The sequence below is a fragment of the Marmota monax genome, unplaced genomic scaffold (assembly GCF_021218885.2).
Source record: "Marmota monax isolate L192 unplaced genomic scaffold, Marmota_monax_Labrador192_F-V1.1 WCK01_AAM20220418_F8-fsc00033, whole genome shotgun sequence".
NCBI lineage: Eukaryota > Metazoa > Chordata > Mammalia > Rodentia > Sciuridae > Marmota > Marmota monax.
Window position 1 is genome coordinate 5,161,454 of NW_026694282.1, and position 26,264 is coordinate 5,187,717.

At 44.2% G+C, this 26,264-nt stretch overlaps 1 protein-coding gene across 3 annotated transcripts in view; it reads left to right on the top strand.

The window, feature by feature from the left end:
- The window catches only part of Adamtsl1 (ADAMTS like 1), a 935,498-nt gene extending 917,315 nt beyond the window's left edge, over positions 1-18,183 (top strand). For all 3 annotated transcript variants that reach the window (XM_058586373.1, XM_058586374.1, XM_046467403.2), the window contains 6 exons: positions 1,732-1,944; positions 3,646-3,826; positions 6,646-6,853; positions 13,049-13,158; positions 13,925-14,145; positions 15,652-18,183. In XM_058586373.1, the coding sequence (XP_058442356.1) occupies positions 1,732-1,944; positions 3,646-3,826; positions 6,646-6,853; positions 13,049-13,158; positions 13,925-14,145; positions 15,652-15,758 (1,040 nt within the window). In that variant the 3' untranslated portion in view covers positions 15,759-18,183. The remainder of the gene's footprint in view (positions 1-1,731; positions 1,945-3,645; positions 3,827-6,645; positions 6,854-13,048; positions 13,159-13,924; positions 14,146-15,651) is intronic.
- The last annotated feature ends 8,081 nt before the right edge of the window (positions 18,184-26,264 follow it).

Sequence of the window (26,264 nt, forward strand, 5' to 3'; positions counted from 1 at the left end):
GTAGTATTCTCATTTGAGTTTTTAAGTTGGTTTATTGCTTCCTGCATTTCTAGAATTTCTGTTTGTTTGTTTTTTATAACCTCTATCTCCCTGTATAGTTGATCTTTTGCTTCTTGGATTTGTTTATGTAATTCATTGTTGAAGTGATCTTTCATTGTCTGATTTTGCTGTCTAATGTCTTCCTTGAGACTCCAGATCATCTGAAGCATGTAAATCCTGAATTCTTTATCTGACATTCCATCTGCTGCAGCTATTACCTCTTCTAAGGTTGAGTTGAACTGCATTGCTTGTGGTCCTTTCTTTCCTTGTCTTTTCATACTGCTCGCGTTTCTTTCTGCTTGGTGAAACTGTTGTGTTCTTGAATTTTCCCCCTATATATTTATATTGCTCTTGTATAGTTGCAAAGTCTCCCTTGCAGGGGCGGGCGGCGGCTGTGCTCCTCCTCCAATTGGGGTGATCTGTCTATCCCGCCGGCGGGCCGCTGGGCCCCTTCTCCAGGTCACGTGGTCTGCCTACCTTGTGGGCAACTGCTGAGCCCCTCCTCCAATAGGGGTGATGTGTCTACCACGCCAGCGGGCTGCTGGGCCTGTTCTGCTGGTCAGTCCCAGGTCTGCCTACCTTACCGGCTCGGGCGGCGGCTCTGCTCTGCCCTTCCTCCAATTGGGGTGAGGTGTCTACCGCGCTGGCGGGCCGCTGGGCCTGTTCTGCCAGTCGGTCACAGGTCTCAGGTTTCTTTTCTAAAACTTTCTGAAAAGCTGAGCTTCACCCTGAAAAGTTTCAGAGAGGCTTTAGTGTGCTTTTTTAAAAATCCTACATTAGCTGGTATCTTCTTGGTAGTCTTAACTATCTTAACTGTCCCGAGAGTAATAAGTAGAAAATAGACATTTTTTCCTAACTAAACTGAGGAAAGACCTCCACAGTATCTTTATTTTTAATGATTTCTCATATTTTAAACTTCCAATAAATATTCTATGGGAGCTAAGTCACTGGGGTCCCACCAGTGAATTTGGCAAGTACTCCAAATTTAGATGAAATGTGTTTTCTCTCATAGTGGCCATCTGTTTATCTTTCCAATTCTGGGATACAAAGGCTTAGGTAGACCCAATGTCTCAGCTTAATATTTTGGAATTTTAATGTATCAAAATATGTTTAATGAGTAGATAACTATAATACTGTATATATTCAATTGAGGATAAAAGTTATCAAAAAAAGTTCTTCATGAAGAAATTAGATCAATGTTTAAAATAATTTTCCTAGTCTCGGGTGAAGATTTTTTACTTCAAAAATCATATAAAGAGTAAAATGAAGGCAGATGTTAGACTTTTACCAATTAATACTTGATTCTTAACTGTTACCATGTAGTATGTTATTTTCCAATGTATTACATTTGAAGAAGCAATTTCTTAATAAAATCAGCATAGAAGCTAATTTGAAAAACTATGCAATAATGAATGCTAATTTTATCATTTTTTTCTTACCAATTAGTACAGGGGCATAAACAGATCTAAGAATTTTTGTAAAATTTAATGAATAAGAATCACTCTTCCAGAAGCCCACATAATAAAAATATCTCCTGTTTGTTAGGAATGGCTAACATAAGATAAGTGCCAGGGGTAAAACCACAGTATGTGTAAGCCTTCTAGAGCCATAAACACACAAAACAACTCTCCAGAAATGTGTCTTTTTCAGGCTTTGCCAATGGCTTATTTCTCCTCTCGTCTCTTCCTCCAGGCTGCCCTATCAAAGGCTATCCCACCCCCAATATCACCTGGTTCCATGGTGGTCAACCAATTGCCACCACCACAGGAGTGACACATCACATCCTGGCATCTGGACAGATCCTTCAGGTTGCAAATCTCAGTGGTGGTTCTCAAGGGGAATTCAGCTGCCTCGCGCAGAATGAGGCAGGGATGCTGGTGCAGAAGGCGTCTTTGGTCATCCAAGGTAAGAACCCATCAGGCTTTAGGGTGTCAAAAAGAAAGCCCACCTGGGAATAAGATTCTCCGGGAATAAAGTGATTTCTGAGCTCCCGTGGTACCTACGCCATGAAAACCAAAGCTGAATCCCATTTCAGTGCAATGAAACCATACTTCTGCCAACATAGCCTTTCAGAAGAGCCACCAGGTCTCTCACAGGAGAACCTGGATGCATCAGCATCGCTGCCTCCCTAAATCAGTCCTTCTGATCAAATATTACTGTTGCTCAAGACCAAGAAAACACAACTATTTATCAAAGTTAATTATATTTCCTAATTACTAATTTAACTAGAAAAGATCACACACACACTCTCTCTCACACACACACACCACACACCACACACACACACACACACACACCACAGAGTAGCCTACTTAAAATTTCATGTTCCCTGTTGATTGGGTTAAAAAATACCTCTTGATTAGAACACTATGGTCATTGTCTCCTGCTGGGGGATGGGATGGTGTCCTGCCAGCTGCACACATTCTGGAGAGTGGTGGGCTGCAGTCACATGCTGAGGACTCTCCAGGCACCATTCCTTTGACCCTGGCAAGGAACAGTCTGTGAGCTTTCCAGGAACACAGGCAAGTCAGAAAGCCCCTGGGTGGGGCCTGGCATTCACTGCACCAGAAGAGTTGTGAATGAGCCAAAATGGTGGGAAGAGAGCCCAAACCAGCCTTTTTATAGAAACTATGGAAGGCTTTTGAGTTTTCCCTAGGCTAGTTCTACCTGTGACCTTATGTGATATGCTTTAGGAAAGTCAAATGCTACTGCATTTATTCCAAAATGGAGGATTCTGTGGGAAGTATCAGTTTTGTGCCAACATGGCACAAAAGGAGGGAGGAAAGAGAAGAGAAGGAAGATTTTTCTGAGAACATAGGTTTTCCTCTTAAAAATTCACCCCTGCCATTTTGCTTTCCAGACAGGAAAACAAATGTTCCATTTTCTTGCCGGCCAATTATTCTCTGCTAAAAACCAGAATCCAGTGCCTATCTGCAATGAGAACTTGCAAATAAGCACTCAGAGTTTACCAGCCCACATGTATTTTTAATAGCTTTCCTACCATTGAGTCCCAGACCACCAAATAGAAAAACCAGAGAAATAGGCTTTTTCACTGACATCATTGTCTCATGTAAATGAGAACTCTCTAAAGAGGCTGTTTTTTATAACATTTACAAAACTAAAAATCAAGAAAAATTTTACAAAATCCAACTCAAATCTCTACTTTTAAATATGATCATCTCTGATATATTTATATATCTCTGTAGAAAAATTAAGTTACTTTCTCATAAACCAGTAAGAGTACTTTAGTCAGTATTTTAAAAACAGTAAGGGCTGTGGCTGTTGAGTAAGTCTTCTCTGTGTGTCCGGCACTGAGCCTGGCCCTTTACTTTCTTCATATCCAACCCTCACAGTAACATGATCACGTGAGAGTTATGGTAGTCATTTTTTGGAGGAATCATCTGAGGTTCCTCGAGACCCTGGGGCTTGCCTAATAGGTTGGGAATGGTGCCCATCCAGAAGCAGAGCCTCATTTATAAGAACTTCTCCCTCCGCCTACATGCCAACCCCAGCCCCCTTCCACCTTCCCCTGGCCCTGCTCAGAGGAAATGGAGTGAGGGCAGTAATGTTCCACTCTCTTCACCTCTGATCCTCCTCTTATGACAGATTACTGGTGGTCCGTAGACAGACTGGTGACCTGTTCAGCATCTTGTGGCAACAGGGGTGTTCAGCAGCCCCGCCTGAGGTGTCTACTGAATAACACGGAAGTGGATCCTGCTCACTGTGCGGGGAAGGCCCGCCCTGCTGTGCAGCCCATTGCCTGCAACCGGAGAGACTGCCCTTCCCGGTGAGTGTGGCCTCCCATTCCCAGGGTGGGCCCTAACTTACAACCAAGTTCATGGCCAGCCCTTGTCTAGCACTTTGCAGGGAGAAAAGCAATCCAGGGAGCCATTCCTTCCTTTAGGCGTGGGGTTTTCCAGGCCTCTGTGCCTTGCTGACAGTATCCTCAGAATGAGCCCCCTCTCTCAGCTCTGCTTATTCCCTCTCCCGTCCACCAGCAAATAACTACCTGGGATTTGCAAAGGCCTAAGAGGTTCTGATCTGTTCAGGGAGCAGAATATATATGTTCCCCAGGCCCTGGTCAGAGACATCTCCCATCCTGCAGTGATAAACTGACTCTCTGGGATTTTTGTAAGAGAAAGAAATATCTTTCATTGACAAGCTGAGGGGACCCAAACCCTCTTTTTGTGTGACTTTAAATACCCTGTGCAATCAGTGCTCTCTTCTTTTCTACAAATAGTTGCCTCTCCCTAAAGTTGGAATAAATCTCCATTTTCTATACTTGCCTTAACTTTGGATTTATATTCTCTGTATTTGGGCCCCTTATAGAGCCCAGGATAACAAAGAATCTCTGCCTCTTACAACATCTTCTTCATGCTTCAAGAAGCTGTGAGTCCCACTGAGCACCCAACCCCTAGTCTTAAGAAACTAGCTAAAGGTATGATCTCTGGGCTTGGAGTTGGCACCAGCATGGTGCTCTGAGCCTACGGGGACTTGCCTTGGCCCTAAAATGCCCGTTTACGACCTATCTGTAGGACTTTCATACACTGCTCAGGGAACCGCTTTGTGTTTTGCCAGCTGAGTCATAAGGAGCAGCTGAAACCAGGAGAGACTCCATGAAATATGAAACACACTCATTAATATCAGCAGTTTGACTTGCTGACGGGAAGGTTTCCACAGGAATGATTAATGTCCTTTTATACCCTTCCTGAATGGGTAACATAGCCCATACCTCTCCTTTCTCAAAACCCCCACCCCAGCTCCCGAAAAAATCGCTGAAATGTATATTTAGAAATAAAAGTTGATTGAAATACAGGCCTGACATTCACCAGGGATCTAGGGGGCTGGAAGGCTGCCCTTGCCAAGCTGTGTGAAATGAAGAAGAGATCTTTGACGTGCCAGGAACTTTTTGATTTGATTTGGTGATGGTCAGAGTCAATCAGCCTAATTTACTTCTGCAAATGAAATAATAATGGCTATTTCTTCTTTGGTTTCAATGCCCCCAGGAGTTTTAAAACACCTCATGCCTGCTTCCTAAGTGGCTCTGCTCCTGTGGGCTGGAAATTCTGCATGCAGTCATCCCTCTCCAGGGCAGAAGAGCAGGGAAATTGCCACAAAACTAAATAAGTCACAGATCCGGACTCAGAAGGAATTTGTTCCCCTTCCCACTACATGCCTCTCCTGAAAGCCAGATGTGGCGTCACTTGGCTAGGAAGTGCCATAGGTTCACCCTCCACTGGTTTTCCTGCCAGGCAATTTGGGCACATTAGCATCCTTCTTTGCACACAAACAAGTCTTTCTAAATAGGACTAGGAAATCCTCCTTTGACCCAAGTAGCTATTTTCACCATTTCATGTTAGATAAGCCCCCAGCCCTTGCAATCAGGCAATAAGAGGGGTTTGGGTTTTTGTTTTTTCCTCCTCAGGTTGCATGAAGTGGCTGAACAACACCACGCCTTTCCTCATTTTCACAAACTGTCCCTTTCCCCTTCTCTGAGAACTATCCTAGGATACATTCAAAAAGCACCCCCTTCATATTTGTATATGGGTCAAACTCAGAGTGTCCCCAGATTATAGCTTGGCTTTATGAGAAAAGCCCATTTGTCATAGTCTTGGTCAGTCTCACTTCTAAGAACTCAAATCGTAGCTGGAGCCTAACATTCTGAAAACAAATATTTCTAACACATGTGCAACCCTTTAAGATACATAAGACTCATAGAGCATCGTGGTAGTGGAAAATTGCTCCAGAAAGCAATTTTCTTCGTTTCTGAAAGATTAAACAAATTAAATGGGATATGGGTTAAGGTAAGATAGAAAGTATAGATGTTACCAGACAAAACTTTCACTTAAGTGAGACCCATACCTCCTGGGTCAGGAGGTAATAGGTTTGGCTCTGACTTCCCCAGGAAACTGTTCCTGCTCACAGACTAGGAAGTACCAAAACCACAGTACAGTGTAAGTAGCTAGAGGACTATCTCCCAGCCTTTTGGGCAGCTAAGGCAGCTGACTCTAAATACTCTTTCCAGATGCACATTTCTGGTCAGTGACCCAAGGTATCATTGTCCTGAGGCCGCCGTAACAAATTACCACAAACAGTAGCTTAAAGCAACCAAAACTGATTCTCTCACTGTTTTGAAGGCCAGCAACCAAAAAAATCAAGGTGTCAGCAGAGCCATACTCCCTTGAAGGCTCTACAGTTGAACTGTTTCCTGCCCCACCCCTGTCCCCTGGTGCCTTCCTTGTTTGTGGCTGCAGGACTCCACCTCCTACCTCTGTGGTCACACCACTTTCAAGGTCATAGTGCCTTCTCCTCTTCCCTGTGCATAATCTCCTCTGTCTTTCTCTTAGAAGAACACTTGTGGTGGCATCTAAGGCCTACCCAGATAATCTCAAAGTTCTTAATTATGTCAGCCATATATTTATCTTATCCAAATAAGATAACACTCACAGTTTCCAGGGATTTGACTTGGATATCTTATGGAAGGTCATTTTTCCAAGTAATTACTGTGAAGAGGCCCCCTAATTAACATCTGTGAGGCGACAGGCACAAGGTTCCTTCCCCAGGCCTCACCTTTGGGGCTCCTCTGATGTTTCTTCCTCTCCCCAGGTGGATGGTGACTTCCTGGTCTGCCTGTACCCGGAGCTGTGGTGGAGGCATCCAGACACGCAGAGTTACCTGTCAGAAGCTGAAAGCCTCTGGGATCTCTACTCCTGTGTCTAACGACATGTGTACCCAGCTAGCCAAACGACCTGTGGACACCCAGGCCTGTAACCAACAGCTGTGTGTGGAGTGGGCCTTCTCTAACTGGGGCCAGGTGAGGGCCACACCGGCTTTTATTTGAAAGGTCATCCTAAAGGTGTAAACCCTGCCACAGTGGGAAGTAAATGCCTCCACTGCCACCTCCTCTGTGACATCCACGCTGTCCCTAATCCCACCCTGTATCATTCCTAACACCCAGGGCACTTGGATCCTTCTCTAACCTTAACATACTCTAACCTTAACACACTGATTTACCAGGCACACATTTCCTTCCTCCACCCTGAGGCCTTTCTGTTCTTGGATCCCGGAACCCTCAGACACCTTCTTCAGACTCGCACACTCTCAAGCCATCTTTTCCCTCTGGTTGTGCCAGTGTCCCCTCTGTGGACTGCTCTTGGCCAAGGTTCTCCACTGGTCACATAGTTATAAGCAACCTTTTTAACCACCAGTGTCAAGATCATAACTCCAAGGAGCCCAGGTCAATTCCTCTGGGGTGTGATCAAGCTTAGGTGATTCTTAGAAACTCCTCAGGTGATGCTGATATACAAACAGGGTAGAGAACCATTGTTCTGAGTCAGGGAGACTTGAAGCCTAGCTCAGTCACCATGAAACAATCAACTCCTTTCTCAATTCTCTGCCTAGAAGTGACTTCAGTCCCAGGTAAGCTCAATGGACAGCAGCAGTGGGGGCTTATTTGACCCCAGGAGCTCAGTTATGGAGTTTTCTCTAGGTACAGTGGAGGGTCCATGATGGCTCTACCCATTTGGAGTGAGAATTTTATGTTTGTGATTTTTAAAAGGAGATTGACACAAACTGAGGATTCCCAGGGGGTTGGGGAGCCATCCTAAGCAATGATGGACATTGCACCATGGCAGTAGGAATCCAGGGACAGGGTCCCTGTACTCTCAGTGTTTCTGGACCAGGTGGGGCTGAGCATCAGTCAAGAACTCCAGTATACATTAGAGAGACAGGTTTTTCCCTGCCCAGGTATATAAGGCCTATTAAGCATAGAATAGTTGACCTACTCAGCTTGTACTCTACTACTTTACAGTGTTATTGGCACCAAAGAAAATCAGGAGTGGAGGTGCTTAAGGGAAATAATATATACCATTTCTCCAGAAGTCTATGTTCAAACCCTTCTAGAGACTTAGCAGGCATGTAAGAGCTGCCGGCCAGGGCTGATGTTCAGATTTGTCTGGACTGGCACTCATTAGCACAGGGACTATTCTGACTTTGAGGTATAGTTTCATGGCTAGCCAGCTGGGACACTCCCCAAATCACAAACTTTACTGTAGGACCGATGTAACAATGTTTTTGGACAATTAGTAACTTGAAACTTGTTGGAATTGGTTTATTCATGTTCCTCTACTGCCAGCCTTAGGTGTAATCTTTGGAAAACAATCACTTGCAACTTCCTATGACATTAACATGCTGTGTCAGTCTCTAATATAAAGAGCAAACATTCCTGGCCACAGAGTAAATTTGCATCTCTTATCCATTTGTATCTCAGGTAAACCAGGGGGTTAATGCTTAGCCCGCTGCCCACCGGCCAACACACCTGTCCAGCCCTTTATTTCCAGGGGCTGGCCTGTATGTGCTTCATATTCAGAGCAACATGAACTCCACCTTGCTTCTATGCTAGAGCAAGGGGTGCTGGGGAGGTATTTCTCTTATCTTGAAAAGCCCATTTCTGACAGCTCTCACATAACACAGCTCTGCTGCCAGGTCCTCAAGGCTTACTAGCAGTTGTGAAGCTGGGATTGGGAACAGATCTGGGGACACATGGGAATCCATGTTTCTGCATTGACATCAAGGTCACTCAAGGGGACATAGAGTATGTATTTGATCATTCTCAGTGATTCCTCTTCCCAACAGAGAGAAAAACGCATAAGTCTTTTCTACATTGTTTTCCCTCAAACTCTTCATCCTTTCTTCTAAAGCCCCTAGGCCAGTGTATATAGAGAATTAACATGAATCACCTGGGGATCTTGCTAAATATGCAAATTCTAATATGATAGGCCTGGGGTAGAGTCTGGGATGCTTAATTTTTTTCACATTTTTATTGGTGCATTATAATTGTACATAATGATGGGATTTGTTGTTACATATTCATACATGCACACAAATTAACTATCATTTGGCCAATCTCTCTCCAGCACTTCCCCCTCCCTCCCCTTAGTCCTTTTCCTCTACTGATCTCCCTTTGATTTGGGGATTCATTCTCTCTCTCTCGCTCTCTCTCTCTCACACACACACACACACACACACACACACACACACACCTTTCTTGTCCTTTTTGCTCTCAAGCTTCCATATATGAGAAAAAAACATGACTCTTAACATTCTGAATTTGACTTATTTTGCTATCATAATGGTCTCTACTTACATCCATTTTCTTGCAAATGACATTATTTTTCTTAATGGATAAAAAATCCTTCATTTTGTGTGTGTGTGTGTATGTATGTGTTTATATATATATATACACATATATATATACATATATATATACATATATATATACACATATATATATACATATATATGTATTATATATATATACATATATATATATCACATTTCCTTTGTCCATACATCTGTTGATGGACACCTAGGCTGATTCCATAATTTGGCTATTGTGAATTGTGCTGTTATAAACATGGGTATGCATGTATCACTGTAGTGTGCTGATTTTAATTCTTTAGGACAAATACCAAGAAGTGGTCTAGCTGAGTCATATGGAGGTCCAGTCTAGTCTTTTGAGGGACCTTGGTGCTGATTTCCATACTGGTTGTACTAATTTACAATCCCACCAACAGTGTAAAAGTGTTTTTCTCCACATCCTCTCCAGCATTTATTATTTGTATTCTTGATGGCTGCCATTCTGACTGGTATTAGATAAAATCTCAGTATAGTTTTGATTTGCTTTCCCTAATTGTCAATGACACTGAACATTTTTTTTATATGTTTGTTGGCCATTTGTATTTTTTTCTTTTGAGAAGTATATTTGCCATTTCTTAATTGGGTTATTTCATTTTTTTGGTGTAAAGTCTTTTGGATTCTTTATTTATTCTGAATACTAATCCTTTACCAGAAGAGTAGCTAGCAAAGATTTTCACCCATTCTGTAGGCTTTCTCTTCACATTAATAATTGTTTCCTTTGCTGTGCCGAAGCTTTTTAATTTAATGTCATCCTGTTTATTAACTCTTAGCATTATTTCCTGAGCTTTAGGTGTCCCATTGAGAAAGTCGTCCTATACCTAAAAGCTGAAGTGTTGACTGTATGACTGTATATTGTAGGAGTTGCATGGTTTCTGGCTTAATTCCTAGGTCTTTGATCTATCTTGAATTGATTTTTTGTGTAGGGTGAGAGATAAGGGTCCAGGAATTGGAGTGTGACAGATGCCAGAGTAATTTGTTTCTTTACTAAGCTGTTGTCCCAGGCCTCTGAATCTTACAAGTCTAGTCTCTCTTGATGATTTCCATTGTTCTCTATGGTCACTCACTTCAAAATGTACCTGTACACCTGTTACTTTGGTCCATCTTTGTGGAGAAAGAGGCAAGTGCTGGGCACATCTCTGTTGCCAGCTTGTCTTCCTCCCCCAGCAGAAAGATTTTAAACAAGAGTTGCAAGCTCAGATTATACTCTTAATTGATTACCCTGTCAGCAGTTTAGTGACTGAATTGGAAAGTAACGAGAATAGAGAAAGAGAAACCCAATGTAGGTAAGAAATTATGGTGATCAGAATGTATGCTTTGGTCAGTGGAAATGGACAGGAGATACTATGACAGTGTGATTCAAATGGTTTCAGTGAGCCACTGGCTGTCAGAGAGAGGAAGCAAAGATGATCCTCGGATTTCTGGTGGAACAATTAGGAATACAGGAAAATGAAGATGGTGTGATAAATGTGTAGTATGTTTATAAAATATTCCATTAGAGATATTCTTTAGACAGGTGGGTGTATGAATATGGAACTTAGAGCTGTGCTGACCAGAGTGTATTGGAAGTAATCAGTATCAAGTGATAACTAGTGTCATGGGTGGTATCGCCTTGAAGCATGATCTGAAGAAAAGGCACAAAACAGAAACCTGGGGAACCCTAATCAAACTGTGAGAAGGTGGTAAAGAACATAATAAGAAATAAGTTTTAGTACATTCAGAGCATGATCCAACTGTGTTGTCCACAAGAGACTCTATTTAGAGCTAAGGAAAAAATAAATGAAAATGAAAGAATTTTAAAAGTCCATGTAAATTCTAACCAAAGGAGAGTTGGGGGCGTCTATACTAATATCTGACAAAGTAGGCTCTGTATTGAAAAAAGGGTCGACGATTAATCAAAATTATGGTATATTTATAAAACAAAATGTTGGATATCAATGAAAATGAATGTACTTCAGTTACATACCTGATGCTTCGTGAGAAAAAGAAGCCAGATGCAAAAGTAGGCATGAAATATGGTTCCTTTATGTAAATTTCAAAATCAGGCATAAAATTGTGTTAAAGATTCAGCCTCGACAGTGGGTACATTTGGAGAAGAGGAAAGAGTGAAGGGAGAAAACCTCCAGGGGCTTCTGAGTTGCTTACAGTGTTCACTTTCTTCACCTGTGTCCTGGACTGGCCACGTAATTTGTAGGGTTCAGTGCAACATGAAACTGCAGGGCCCCTTCTCCACAGACTACAGCGAATGTAAAGATTGACAGTAGAGCACTGAAGCAAGCAAAGATCCCTTCTGGAATTATGACTCTGCCACGCAACTGGTCTTGTGGCTCCATTCACTGTCAGAGCTCACTGAGAACTTCTTTGCTTCACTCATATTTCTCCGTGCACGCTGTCCTTCATAGTGAGAAGTTATTTTTTTTTACCATGGTTAAAACAATAAATTTTGTAATTATATTTTATCATAAAACAAAAAATAATTCTGAATCATTGGTATCAAGGGGTGTTCTTTACATTTCCTCCAACAACCATATCTTCGTGAACAACCTTGTCAAACTGAGCCCTTCAGAGCCAGGAAGAGCAATCCCTGGCCTGGACAGAGGTGTCAGCCCCAGAGGGATGCTTTTACCTTAAGTCCCTGTCCTTCAGTGGTCCTGGATTTCTCTGAGCATCTAACGAAAACTGAAAGAAACCTCTTACTAGAAAAATTCAACATAAATGTTAAGAGTTCATATCCCTGTGGATCCCTAGGGATCTAAAGACTCCTACATTAAGATTCTTTGTTCCAAAATGACCTCCCACTCTCATTAAAATAGAAGGGAGACTGGTGAAGTGGAGGAAGGGGGACAGAGGAGAGTAGGGCAAGGGGAGATACTGGAAAATGAAATGTACCAAATTATGTTGTGTGTATGTACAAATATGTAACAATCCCATTATTATTTATAATGAACCAATAAAAAACTAATGCTAGGACATCAATATCCTGGAGGAGTCCTCTCCAGGTGTTCCTGGACATCATGAAATGTGACGGAAAATGCATCTCCTCTCATTATCTTGTCTGTGCATTGGTTTTCTGCCTCCTTTCTCCCTTTATAGCAGAAGGTCTTATTTTTAAATAGGCATCTATTAATAAAGCTCTCCACAAACTTTTTTAAAAAATAAAAAGTGACCTTCCAGGGATGTGTGTCCCCTTGTGCTAACGTGGCATTTGTTGGCTCAAGGCCTGCTTCTTTTGCATTTTATACAGTTCTTGGAGGCATTCGTTGCATTAGGGCTGGGTTCTGCCATCTCTGGGGAAAGCTTGGCAAGCACATGGCAAGAGAATATAAGGAGAGACTGTACATACCTAAGTCTGTCTGTGTTCAGTGTCCTGGGTTTGACCTGCAGAAAACAAGGCCAAGGAAAGGAAAGAAATAGTGGACATGGATACTTGGATGAATTTAGGAAGAAAACAATAAGCCATGTTATCCTCCACACAGAAGGGGACAGGGGCTTGTTTACATGTCTTCAGCTCTAAGTACATTCCTAGCACATAATGCCAAGTGCTTTTTCATTTGGTTGATCTGGAAGTAGGTTGGCCTTCTCGGACTGGCTCTACACTTCCTCTGGCCTTTGCTAACAAAATGCCCATAGCAAAATGCTCACTGTGGCATAAAAGAAAACAAGCCAGTGAATGTCCTTTAGTTGGTCCAGAGAGGGAGAAGATGAATGATCTGACGACCTCCAATAAGACCTTGCAAAACAATCCTGCATCCCCTGGGGCCTGAACATTGAGCACTTCGCTGACATGATATGTATTCCTTTTTCTGCTTTCCAGTGCAATGGGCCTTGCATCGGGCCTCGCCTAGCTGTGCAACACAGACAAGTCTTCTGCCAGACACGGGATGGCATCACCCTACCATCAGAGCAGTGCAGTGCCCTTCCCAGGTAAGCAGCAGCCCTGGGCCTCCTCTCTCAGCCCCTGCGTCAGTAGCACAGAAACAAGTGATGAAAGGATGTTTCTTCTCCAACCTCCCACAGTGCCGAGGGTCAGATGCCCTGTCTGCTCCTTTCTATCACCCAGGCCACTGACCCCACCCAGAGACCGATGGGCCATATTGTGCTTACTGAAGCGGCCAGGCTGGGTTTTCCTCTCAGGAGGATGAAGCATGCAGGGATGTTTTTCTCAGAGCTGGGGGATGCTGCCTTAATTCCAAGGCAGGCAAAGAAGCAAGGTCTACCTGGTGGCTACTGGACCTCCAGGGCTCCGCCAGCTCCTCATTCTTGTTGAGTTCTCTCTAGAAGTGAGGCTGAGATGAGGTGCCGTATTCTGGATACCAACTTTTCATTCCTATCCAGCCCCCAATCCCTCTTACATCTCTTTGTAAATGTCCCCTGAGAAGAGAGCTTATCACCTCTCGTAGGACTCCAGCCCCTGAGGACAGGTCCAAGTTCTCCCTCTGCCAGCCTCCACATGGCATAGAGCTCCTTCTTGGGTCATGTACAGACACAGACATTGTAGAGAAGAGCAGATGGAAGACTAGTCAGGGAAAGAAGACTTTGTGGCCATTCAGTAACAAAACAGAGATCAGAACCTAGGTCTGGTGATAATGGAAGTTCTTAAGGAGTTGGCTGACCTTCCTGGTTTGGGAACATTATTTTCACATTTGGCCCCATAGAGACAGATCTTAACCCTGCCACCCTCTTCCTGTAGGCCTGTGAGCACCCAGAACTGCTGGTCAGATGCCTGCAGCGTACACTGGAGGGTTAGCCTGTGGACCCTGTGCACGGCAACCTGTGGCAACTATGGCTTCCAGTCCCGGCGGGTGGAGTGTGTGCATGCCCGCACCAACAAGGCTGTGCCTGAGCACCTGTGCTCCTGGGGGCCCCGGCCCGCCAACTGGCAACGCTGCAACATCACTCCATGTGAAAACAGTATGTTCCAATCCCAAAGACCTTTCTGCAATTTCCCCACAGGGCATCGGGTACAGAGGGCAATCCCTAGGACTGAGCCTGAACATAGGGCATTGGATCAGGTACCCCAAGGATTGTGAGCTGGAGCCAGAGTTGAGCATTTACAGGCAGGTGTGTGGGTGTGTAAAGAAGTGTGTATACATTTCCTAGCCACAAAAATGGCAGCGTGTGCCCCAGGGGCTATCACTATCTTCATCCTGGTCCAGAGATGGCCAAGTATTGTTGGCCAACTGCTGGGTAAAATTGGCCTCTAGCTCACCTGCAGACCAGCTGATGCCCAGAGGGGACAACTAAACAATGGCAGTCAGGAGCCCGGCTGCTAGAGAAAGCACTGTTAACACTGAAGCAGCACAGAGTGCTTCCCACTCAGCCACTGGCTCCCCACCCATCGTTGTTTTGCTTCTCATGGAACAAGAACCTGCTGATCATCTCCCTCCTGTCCCACCCTGGGCATCCACTGAAACTGAGCAGAGCCCAGACCCTTGGCATTTGACACTCATTTCACTCCCTCTCCTCTCAAGTCTGGAGTCTCCTCAACTCAGCATCAGCATTTGTGTTCCAACTGGGTAGGAATCTTATTCTGGAATCTTATTCTTTTTTTCTTCCTCTGAATCCAAAACCCAAATTGGAGACATTTTCTGACAAGGACCAAAAAAAAAGAAAAAGAAATAAACAAATGTGGCTGAATTCCATTTTCCCCCCAACCGACCTTCACTAAGCAATGGATTCACAACATTAAGGCAGATCCCCTGTGAACACACAACCCTTTCCTTATGATGCACTGGGGATGCATGATCTTTGGTGAAGTGCTGACCCACGTTGGTGTCATTTTCTCACCGTGTGCAGAGAGTACCAGAGTGGAATGCAAGTAGCTCAGACTGGCTTCCCAGGTCAAATCAGCACCAGTGATTAAAAACAATAATCTGTACCAATACTGAGCTGGAACACCATGGTGTTGTGTTTAAGGCCTGGTGGGTAGAAAGAACAAGAATCTTAGGCAGAGAATACATGAAAACAAACTTAACAGAGAAAGTAAGGTCCCAGTGCCTTGGGGATAAAGGTTTCCAGCCAGAGCCTCACCTGCATCTCCTTCCACGTGGGGCAGAACTCAGTCCTTCTGGGAACCATCTCAGGGAGGAGAGTCACTCACTAAAATACCAAAAGCCCCTGGGGAAAAGCAAGCAAGGAAGTGAGGTAGTCCCAAAAGGAGGGAAGAGACAGGAAGTAGAGGCAACTATGAAAGGCAAAGAGGGCCCAGGAATGGGTCCCATCATTCAGCCAGAGGACTGCAGGCTGGTGCTGGCCCTGCCATTGGCAGCCTGGGAGGCAAGTAGCTGAGCTCTACCAGAGTGAGAGACACCCAGAGGGATGGAGCGCAGTGGCCACGGCAGACCCCAGCAGCCAAGTGCCAGTTAGCCTCTGTTTCACATCTCCTTTCTGTCCCCTCCCCACCCCCTCCTTTCCCAGTGGAGTGCAGAGACACCACCAGATACTGCGAGAAGGTGAAGCAGCTGAAGCTCTGCCAACTCAGCCAGTTCAAATCCCGCTGCTGCGGAACTTGTGGCAAAGCGTGAAGACAGGGCACGGGGAAGAACTCTCCCTGGCCACACAAAGGACTCACGCAACCACCTGGGACAGAACTTAAGCTTTGTTTTATTTATTTATTTCCCCCTCCCTCCCCTCACCCCCACCTCCGCCCTCCCCCCTGAGGACCTCAGCATGTTTTCTCTTTCAGTTAGCTGGAGGACAGAACATTGGGAAAAGAAAAGGACAGATGTCAAAAGGAGGCTGCAGAGCAGGCCAGGCAGACAGCAGCCACTCCCTTACAGGGCCGACTCCCTCCAACCTGGTTCTCAGAGAGGCCTAGAAAGAGAAAGCCAGGGCCCCTGGGAACAGCAGGGAGCCACAGGGTTGATAAAGAATTGGTGCAAACATCAGACAACCAGCATTATTGATGTGGTGTTGATTCTTTGTCTCCTCCTCTACCCACCCCCAACCCCTCAGTGGTGATAAGGACCATCTGAGGCAGAAGCCAACCAGAACTGGCTCTTCTCCTCCCATAGAGAACTCAAACACAGGGATAGGTAGTAGTAAAGGAGACAATCACAGTGATGCAGGAACTGACCCAGGAAGGGAAGGGAGAGCATGAACAGAAGCCTGTGTCTGCTCATGTCACAGGCTCTGAACTCCAGAGCACCTGGCAGGTTCAGTGAAGGTGCAGGAGGATGGGCAGAGCTCTGCTTCCCTCAGAGTGCCCTTGCTGCATGGAAGGAGACCTGTCCCTCACAGGGGGAGGTAGGGAGAGTGCCCACTCCCAACACTATCTGAGTGAACTGTCCACTTATGCAGCTGCAACAAAGCTGGCAAGAGGTCAACACCTGGCTGGGCAGTAAGTCTTCCCAGCATCTCTTCTTTGAAATCAAGAGCCCCCAGCCTTGAACTACCAACTACTGTGGGCCTGGGGCATATTCTGAGCAGGAGTAGGCCAGGTTTTCTGCCTAAATGGTCTTTGCTACTCCACCTAAGGGCCAAGGATTGGGGTCCCTTTGTAAAAGTCAATTCATACATCCATTTGCCAGAGAGTGAGTATCAGGCTGTGGCAACCATTTCCTTCCTGAGCTGACCAGGGAACAGGGTGGGACAGTGGGTTTGCAGGTGACTGTGGTACACTCTGCCTAATCCAGCAGCCAACTCCAGGGGCTGTGGGTGCCTGACAGAGCACAAAAGCTGCTATACATAGTATTTATGTGGCAGGTTGGGGTGGGGGGATGAAGAGCTGTGGCAAAGCCAAAGGATAGCTCTAGACTCCAAGAAGGTCCTGAAAGGCTTTTCAACCCACCCTCCCCATATGGGGAACACTCCAAACCCAAGGCAATTAACACTTATCAGCTGGAGCATCTCACGCACTGCAGCAACACCTATCAGCTGTGTTGAGACGGCCACAGCCAAGTCCGGCAGCAAACACACTTTAGGACTATTCAGCCAATTGCTCATTCAGCAGGACAGCTTTGGGCGAGTGATTTTTTTTTTTTCCTTTCTTCTCCCTCTGAAGGGCCCCAGTTTAGTAGGCTGGGCAGCCTCAGATAAGCCACCCCTCACACACTTGTGGGATGCCACTCACCCCAGGGCCACCACTGACATCAAGGCTGCATTTCCCATCCAGCCTGTAAAGTAAAATTTGGGAGGAAGACAATATTAATCTGTGTCCTCTCTAGGTGAGCTGTGGACAATTAGGGTGGGTCTTTTAATTCCTCACCACAAACATAGGCTCTAAGAAATCATGTTACTAAAGATCAATGTAATGTTTATTTAAAATAAAAGAGAATGTTTTCTATGTATATCTTTTGTGAATATTTATTAGGATTTCTTGTATAAAAAAGTGCAATATTAATAATTGTACATTGTCATCCAGAAAAAAAAATATTGGGAGTTTTTTTTGTTATTAACTTCCTACAGCTGTGTTCCTGTAAATTCAGTGGTGATCATTGTATTTTTCCTTTTTTTAATAGAAGCTGGTGTTTAACTCTGGATCCATTATTCACTTTGTACAGAATACTTTGTAAAAGCTAACACGGGATGCTGGGGCAACAGGTGATTCATTTGTGTCACAGGAGTGTTTTATAGAATGGTAAAGACTTCTTCCATAGGACTCACGTGGTTGATTACATCTAGTTCAACAGATATTGAAAATTGGCAGCCAATATTTACATTTCCTTTAAAAAAAAAAAAAAACAGCTGTCTTCCAGCTCCACCACATGTCAGGGTGAGGAGTTGGAAATGGGTTTCAGATCGAGCTGGAGAGCCTAGGTGTGGGGTGGGAAGAGTGTGCTCCTTGCATGAGATGAATGTACATGTAATGTTTGTTCTGTGAATCGTGACTCAGCAGTACCGCAGATTATTAGGGCTGCTGGATAATGTGGAAGGAGGCACTTCCTCCTCTAAAACACAAAACTGTATTTATATTTTTTTTGTACAGATAATACAGCTTATTTATTTAAATCTTGTTGTCCGAGTCTCTGTTAAGCTCAGCCTTCCCATCATGTTTTATACTGGGGATGAAGAAAAGTCCCTGTCAATTTGGTGGTTCCCAGCCAGTTATGCACATCTGGCTAAAATAGAAAGATTGCAGTTTTCAGCTTTGCATAGGAAGCTCAGGGCCTATATCTGGAAGGACCAACTCTCTAAATGAACCCAGAGGCGCTGCAATGGTATACAGGCACACATCCAGGCTAAGCCTGTCATCTCATTTACAGCCATATGTGGTATCCTGGGACAGATGACTTAGGTGTGGAAGTCCCCTCTCCTCAGGTCAGACTTCCTATCATCAGGGGTGTGTGTGTGCGGTGTCAAGCATCTGCATGATGAAACTGTGAATATAGACTGTTAATCGAGGCTAACCTTTATAGAGTACTACATTTAATCTTCACATCAACCCTATGAGTATCCCCATGTTCACAGAGGTAAATAAATGCCCAGAAAAGCTCAAGTCACCCATCTGGTGGGACCAAGATTCACGCCTAGGCAGTGTGACTGTAGCCAAAGCCTTGCTCTTCCCCACTGTGCTGTCTCCCGTCCCTCTGGGAGGGTGCCATCGCCACCTCAGCACACACACCATCCTTCCCCCACTGATTTCAGGTTGGTAGATGATGAGAGCAGGACATTACAGGACTTGTTGCTTTCTTCTGTCCTAAAATTAATTTCTTTGATTTATAGGACTCCTAGCTCTCTATTTTAAAATCATTTTAAATATAGAAATATAGCTGCTGTAGGAAGTGCAGAAAAACCAAAAGCACCTTTAGAGAGTTCTTTACAAACAGGCTCAGTAAAAGCATGTCCCCAGCCCAGGTGATGTCCACACAGGAACTGCTGGAGACACTCCAAAGCACCCAACCCTGAAAGCCAAGCTCTGGCCTGTTTTCCAGATATTCACTCAACACTTCACCTGCCCACTGAGCTGTGTGAAAACATACCCAAAAGCTCTTCCTTAAATTCTGGTCATTTTCTAAGAAATTTTACATTTTACTTTAAAGAAAAATCCAGTACTAGAACCATAAACATATGCCAGTGACCAAATAATGTCCTACAGTGGTCCCAGGGCCAGGGAGAGAACCCAGAAATGCCAGAGCAAAAAGTCAAGATGGCTCAAGTAGTGGGAACATATGGAAATTTTTCCAGCCCAAATCATAGAGCTCCACAGGGAGGAAAAAAAGATTCCTACCAAGCAAGATGCCACAGTATAAATGTTTAGAATTTTAGCCACAGGCCAGTCCCGGGGGTATTTTGTTTTATTTTGTTTAGTGCAGAGGGACACAATACCTTTATTTTATTTATTTCTATGTGGTGCTGAGGATCAAACTCAGTCCCTCACATGTGCTAGGCAAGTGCTCTACCACTAAGCCACAACCCCAGCCCATGGCAGGGGAGACAGGGTGTAATTAGAGTCCCTGATTACCCTCAGAAGTTTCCAGGACTCTAAATAAGATGAATCTAGAAAATCTGTAAGACCCATTAGGACCAGAACAGTCAACAAAGACCATTCATGCCTCAACTTCCTTATCTGTACAAGTAGAATACTTCATAGGGTAGGGTTATTTCGAGAAAAATATTCATTCACATTGAGAAAATGTAAGGATACAAGCATATCATCAAACTCCGCATCAAATGTTCATCATCCAAAATACCCTGACAGAGATGGGAGATGAAGGGCAGGGTTACACAATGTTAGCTAATTCATGCTATTTCCTGTTGTTATCTTTGAAAGATGGTCTCTCTTGTGTTTTCATTTTTGGATGAGAAGTAAACCAGTCATTCTTTTAAAGCACTACACTATACAATAGCATCAATAATAGAGACGTTAATGAATCGAGCTCTGTATCTTGGAAAAACATAGTCCATGTAGTCAACTCAAAGACTCACCAAAATACCAGCAAACCTCCAGGAAAGCTTCCCAGGACAAATGTCCTCTTATAACATACAATATATTACATCAGAGATACATACAGAGATCCCTCTCATAGTGGCCTCTACTTCCTCGTCTCAATTCAGCATACCCAAACATAAACGCAATTGCCATTCCCTTTGAGTTAGTATAAAAAGTGGATAAGTACACATTCATGAGAAAATATACAAGTAAAAACTAAAATCAAAGGCATCTCACTTGCCAAGAAGTAGAGTTTCTCATAAACAATACACTATTATCCCCTTACTTCATCCTGCAAATAAACTCAAAGGAAATAATCCAATTTTGTTAATGGTTCTCAGCCAACAAGAGACAAGTTATACCTCCATAAACAAACTGTGAGGCTTCCAGAAGTAGTCAAAGTTATCCACAAAGGGCAGAGAAAATGATGGGGTAGACAAAGACATGGAGTTCTTGGGAAATAGTCCTAAGAAAATAACCTGTCAGGTGAATTAACCCAAGGAAGCCTGAATTAATCAGGAAACTCAAAGCCCTTGGGTTTTGTCTTTCTCTGCCCCTCATTTTGTTCAGAGAACCTATGAAGTAAAGGGTTCAGCCTTGGTACACATTGAACGTGAGTTATGGCAAGAAGTTCATCTACCCATGTTACACACTGCTGATTTGGAAAATATATGATATAAACCTTGAAGTAACACTAAAGAACTTGAATACATGATAAAATTCTACCAATTCTCCAAGTTTAACCCCAAATTTCTCCCTCCCACCCAGCCATCCCGTTCAGAGATGATGCTTTTATAGGTCAAATGTGTATATGCTTATCAGAGACTAGTATTTCTCACTAAGCCTCAGCTGCTTATCCACAGCACCCCTAGACATTCAACTGTCTTGTTGCTACCCTTGAATTGGAAGACAAATATTGATAATCAAGCCTTTGCTAATAAGAACTGGGCTGTCACTTTACTTGTCAACTAGACATTTATAACTTCACTCAGATGGCTTCTATGAAGCACCTGGTCCCAATCAACCATATGTGTCACGCCTCTGATAACACAATATACAGATGTCACTCACCTCTGTGTTTTCAAAGGGCAAAATCCAACTTCAACCAAACATTTCCCAGGCTGCTCCTAAAGATATAGTTTATACATATGTAAACAGAAGTTAAATGTGCAGTTTTATGTGAGTGAAGAGAAAGCAGACAGAGGGGAATGGTTCTCCTGCCGAACGTAAATAATATTTATTTAAGCAGAATGCTTAGGGCCTGAGAGATTGCACGGTCAGCATTCAGACCAGAAAGCATGCGTGGGGAATCTGCCTTCTCCACTGGGACTTTGGTCAAGTGACCTCGTTACAAATTCCATATAGGTTAGTGGACAAACTGAACAACTCCTTTACCGGGTAAGCAATTCCAAAAAAATGTTTAATGGTCAAGGTCAGAAGTGAGCTGATGAAGTGTGTCCTGGCCTTGGTTTTCTTCTCCTCCACCCCCACCATCATTTTTAAAATAATAAGAAGAAGGACAAAATTGTTCAGTCGCCCATGTAGTTCTGCCCCATGGTTAGAGGTCAGCATGTCATAAAGCCAGTGCATAAGAGAGTTGCCAGCTCCATGGATTCCTGTGCTGAATTTCTTCAGCCTGCCCAGGCTTCTCCAAGAGTAGAGAGACCGAGGTACCCACCTATGAGCGGGGTCCCATGATCAGAATCTGCCCTTGCACTGTAAGGTTTGCTTTTGGGTAGGAGTCTGTCTGGGATGGAAAACAACTCAAGTTCTCATCTGGTTTTAGTGATCCTTGCCTGCCTCCTCTCTGCCAGGTGGGCCACTATCCTTGCTCATCTTCTCTTTCCTGTTTTTTTTTTTTCCCAATCACAAACTTTTCCTTTCCCTCAGAGTTAGACACACTCTGGCTAAGCACCAACTCTGGGTCCCGAGAACCCAGTACCTGTCTTTGGGGAGCTTGTCCAGTATGTTCTACTGCAATTGTGAAGTCTAATTCTGGGACTCTCCAGCTCTTCCTCCTCATTTGGTTCCTTCTTTAGTCAGTACCCAACAATTGCTCCCTTTAGTCCTAATTCCCTCTCTGGAGCTTTTTGCAAAGTTCTTCTGACTAGTCTCCTTAAATTTACTCTGGTCTCCACCAATCCACTCTCCATGCAGCAGCTAGAATTGTTGTTGTATTGCCTTACTTACTATACTTCTCTATTAACTGATGTATACATGTGAAATTAACTTGAATTTACATCCTAATTAGCTAACATTTAGTATACCTAATCATGAATCTACACTCCAGAAATGGCATAGCAAGCATCTCAGATACCATTATCCAAATCTGCACAAGAGGGTTTATTAGTTACACAAAGTTCTTTACTTACACACAGGTGAAATGTGCAGTGCTGGAGGACTGGGAAGAGTACACAGCACCTCTGTCCTTGCACAAATATCCTAAGATTCCAGCTTCCATGGCTTGAATGGGTCCCTCTCCATCACAGGTGCTACCAATGGGGTGGAATCAAGAGGTGATAGTGAGAATCCGGGTGCAGTGGCGCACACCTGTAATCCCAGCAGCTTAGGAGCCTGAGACAGAAGGATCAGGAGTTCAAAGCAGCCTCAGCAAAAGCAAGATGCTAAACAGCTCAGTGAGACCCTGTCAGAGGAGCTTGATGGAAGGAGTTCAGTCTCTCTTTGCCCTTCCACCTTCTGCCATATGAGGACATAGTATCCCTTCCCTCCGAAGGAGAGGTGGGTCAATTTCATCTGACAGTCACAACCTCAGAGAAGCCATCCTGCCCTCATAGCTAACTTTTACCCTCCTTCAAAGTACCCAGCACAATCACACCTGCTTGTCCAACCCTGGCACCTGGTAAGCTTGACTTCAGAAAAAGCCCTTTCTCTCTCAGGACTGTGGGGAGAAAGAGGAAACAGAACCAGGAAAGGATTCCAGAAATCATAGGTGCTACAGTCACTCCTTATGGGGACCACAGCAGGAGGCAGAAGAGCCATGCCTGGTTCTGCAAAAGCAGCAGGCAAGCCACTCAGCATCCAGATGTCCTCCCCAGCCCTCCCCAGTCTCAACAGCTGGCAACTCCATCCTTTCAGTCACTCCAGCCCAAAATTCCAGATTCACGCTTGATTCTCTCTCATTTTCACCCCACATCCAATCAGCAACTGCATCTGGCCTACCTTTGAAACATACCCAGAATCAACTCTTTCCACGACCCCTGCTTCTACTTCCCAAGGATGACCCTGCACAGCCCTCCAGGCAGAAAACCTACAGGGCCCTGCTTCCACCCAGAAATGGCCTCCTCAAGCAGTCAGGGAACTACAGCAATGATTTTCACTGAGATCTGTTCTTGGCACTTCCCAGTTCCAAGCTTTGTATCTGCTCCCCTTAACTGACCTTCTTACTGTTCTCTAAACATACCCACTCAGAAATATGCCTACCACAGGGCCTTTGCTCTAGCTGTTCCCTGGTATCCTCTTGGCTTCCTGCTTGTGCTCCTCCTTCCTCAGTGATCCTTGTTGACCACATTTCAACCTATATTAACTACCATCTGTCCTTCCTATGCTCCGGAGCCAGTTCATCTCAATTACATCCCTCCTGCCCTTATTGCCTTCTGACATACCATATACTTTTTTGGTTTTAATATGTGTTCATTATTTCACTCTATATAACTGTTCACTGTTTGTCATGCTATTTATTATAAATGAATGTCTATCTCCCCCACTAGACTATGAGCTTCACAAGGGCAAGATCTACATCTGTGTTGTTTTTGGTTTGGTTTGATTGTTTTACTGATATAATTCCAAAGCACAAAGAATAGAGCCGGACACCCAAAATACATTTTTCTGAAGGAACAAATGAATAAATGTATGTATTTATATACATGTGGATGGACGGACAAAGGGAAGAAAGAGGCAGATGTGTGGTCAGTGCTTGATAGTGTGTCCTGTCATCCCGATGACCAGAGCTAAGACAGCCGTTTGGGGCTGTGGAGGAGAGTTGGTGTGTGTCAGAGGAGGAGGCAGACAGCAGGGTTTCTGAGTCACTGCCCATCATGCAGGGAGCTCACCTGACAAGCAGAAAATGGATGCCAGAAGAAGCTGGAGAGCACCTGGGGGGCCACCTGGGAGGTATTCCCAGGGCAAGAGTGTGCTGAGGAGTGCAGTCGAACCAGACCCCAAAAGACAACTTGAACAGCCAGAAGAGGACACCATGATAGCCTCAAGTTGGGGCCTCTTGGGCCCACTGAAAGCAAAGGTGAAATAATCATGGAGTCTCCACAAGCTTCTTACCCCAGAAGACAAGCCCTCCCTAAACACCATTGGGCAGGATTTTATAATGAAACGAACAGTTGGTACAATTGTGTATTACTAAGTCACCAGATGAAAAGACCTTTTCTATAAATCTCAAGGGAGCATTTTCTACAATAAAAAGAATCCAGTTTAAAGTAATTAATGGTTTCAACCAAGAGCTTAAAAATTCAAAAGAGCCTTTTAAATAACTTTCAGCTCCTAGATGTAACCATGACCTTTTGCATGTTAGACTTTTAAGTAAACAAGTGGTGTGTAAAGGAGACCTACTGCAATCTCATCAGCACTGTATTTGTGTGCATGAGTGTGTTATGGTTTGGATGTGAGGTGTCCCCCAAAAGCTCACATGTGAGATAATACAAGAAGGTTCAGGGCTGGGGTTGTGACTCAGTGGTAGAGCACTCGCCTAGCACGTGCAAGACCCTGGGTTCAATTCTCAGTACCCAGATAAAAATAAATAAACAAAATAAAGGTATTGTGTCCAACTACAACTAAAAAATATTTTAAAAAAAGAAGAAGGTTCAGAGGAGAAATGATTAGGTTGTGAGAGTCTTAACCAATCAGTGAATTAATCCCCTGATAGGGATTTACTGAGTGGTAACTGAAGTGGTGGGGTGTGGGTTTGGGGTATATATTTGTATCTGGCAAGTGGAGCCCTCTCTCTCTCTCTCTGCTTTCTGATAATAATGTGAACTACTTCCCCCTGCCCCACTCTCCCACCATGATGTTCAGCATCACCTCGAGTCCAGAGGAATGGAGCTGGCCTTCTATGGACTAAGACCTCTGAAACCATGAGCCCTAAATAAAAGTTTCCTCCTCTACAGTTGTGCTGGTCAGATCACTTAGTCACAGCAGTGTAAAAAGCTTACTAAAACAGTATGTGTGCATGTCCAGAAGAGATTGTGGAATGGGTTTGTAAGCTAACCTGTACTAGGTACAGTGGAGACTCACGCACCATTGCTGTACCCAGAGTGTTTTTCTGCATGTTTACTTGAGTCATATACCTGCCAACTGCATCCCAGAACTTGTTCTTTTCTCTCAATGTGAATAGCCTTTTGCATCTCTCTAGTACTGACCTTCTTCCACGGTGCCATTCAAAAACCTCTTTATTGTCCACAAGGTTTGTTTTACAGACTTCATTTCCTCTAACCTCCTGAGCAACCCTATTAGGAATCTGCCTCGTTGTTTAACCTCTCTGAGCCTCAACTGCCTCCCTGTCCTGGGGAGGGGGTAGGGATATCAACAACAGAAGTGGGTCATGTGGATTAACTGAAATGTGCTGGGACTTCATTCAGCTCTCTAAAGGGCTCTACACAGGAGATACCAGAGTCCACTGTCCATCATACATGAACCTTGCCAGGCCTCATACATCCTGCCCTCTAGCTGTACCGTAACCTCCCATTCATCAAGAAGCTCAATGGTCAATGATCAGGGTATGTTAACACTCAGAGGTGACCTTGAAGCACTGCAGGATCCAGTGAGGTCTCTGAGTCATCAAGACAGACCAAACCACCTTTGCACAGTTTGTGTATTTTACTATATTCCAATTTTATTTTAAAAAATTTATGATGAGTACTTGGCAGTAATTCTCAAAGTGCGTTCCAACAGGTTTTACACAATAAAAAGGCTCTACTGTCTCAGTTTTAAAATGCTGTTTCTGCCTGCTCAGCATTCACTCTTCCTTTCCCTGGAAGCTAAACGTGTGTTTTCTTTTGGAGAACCACCCCCCCCAGCCCTCCTGATTTTCATGCCATTCACATGGGTTGACCACATATACACAAGATTAGGTCTAGGGGTGGACCCCAGCTCAGGCCTGAGCAATAAGTATTTTCTATTGCCACAATGATCA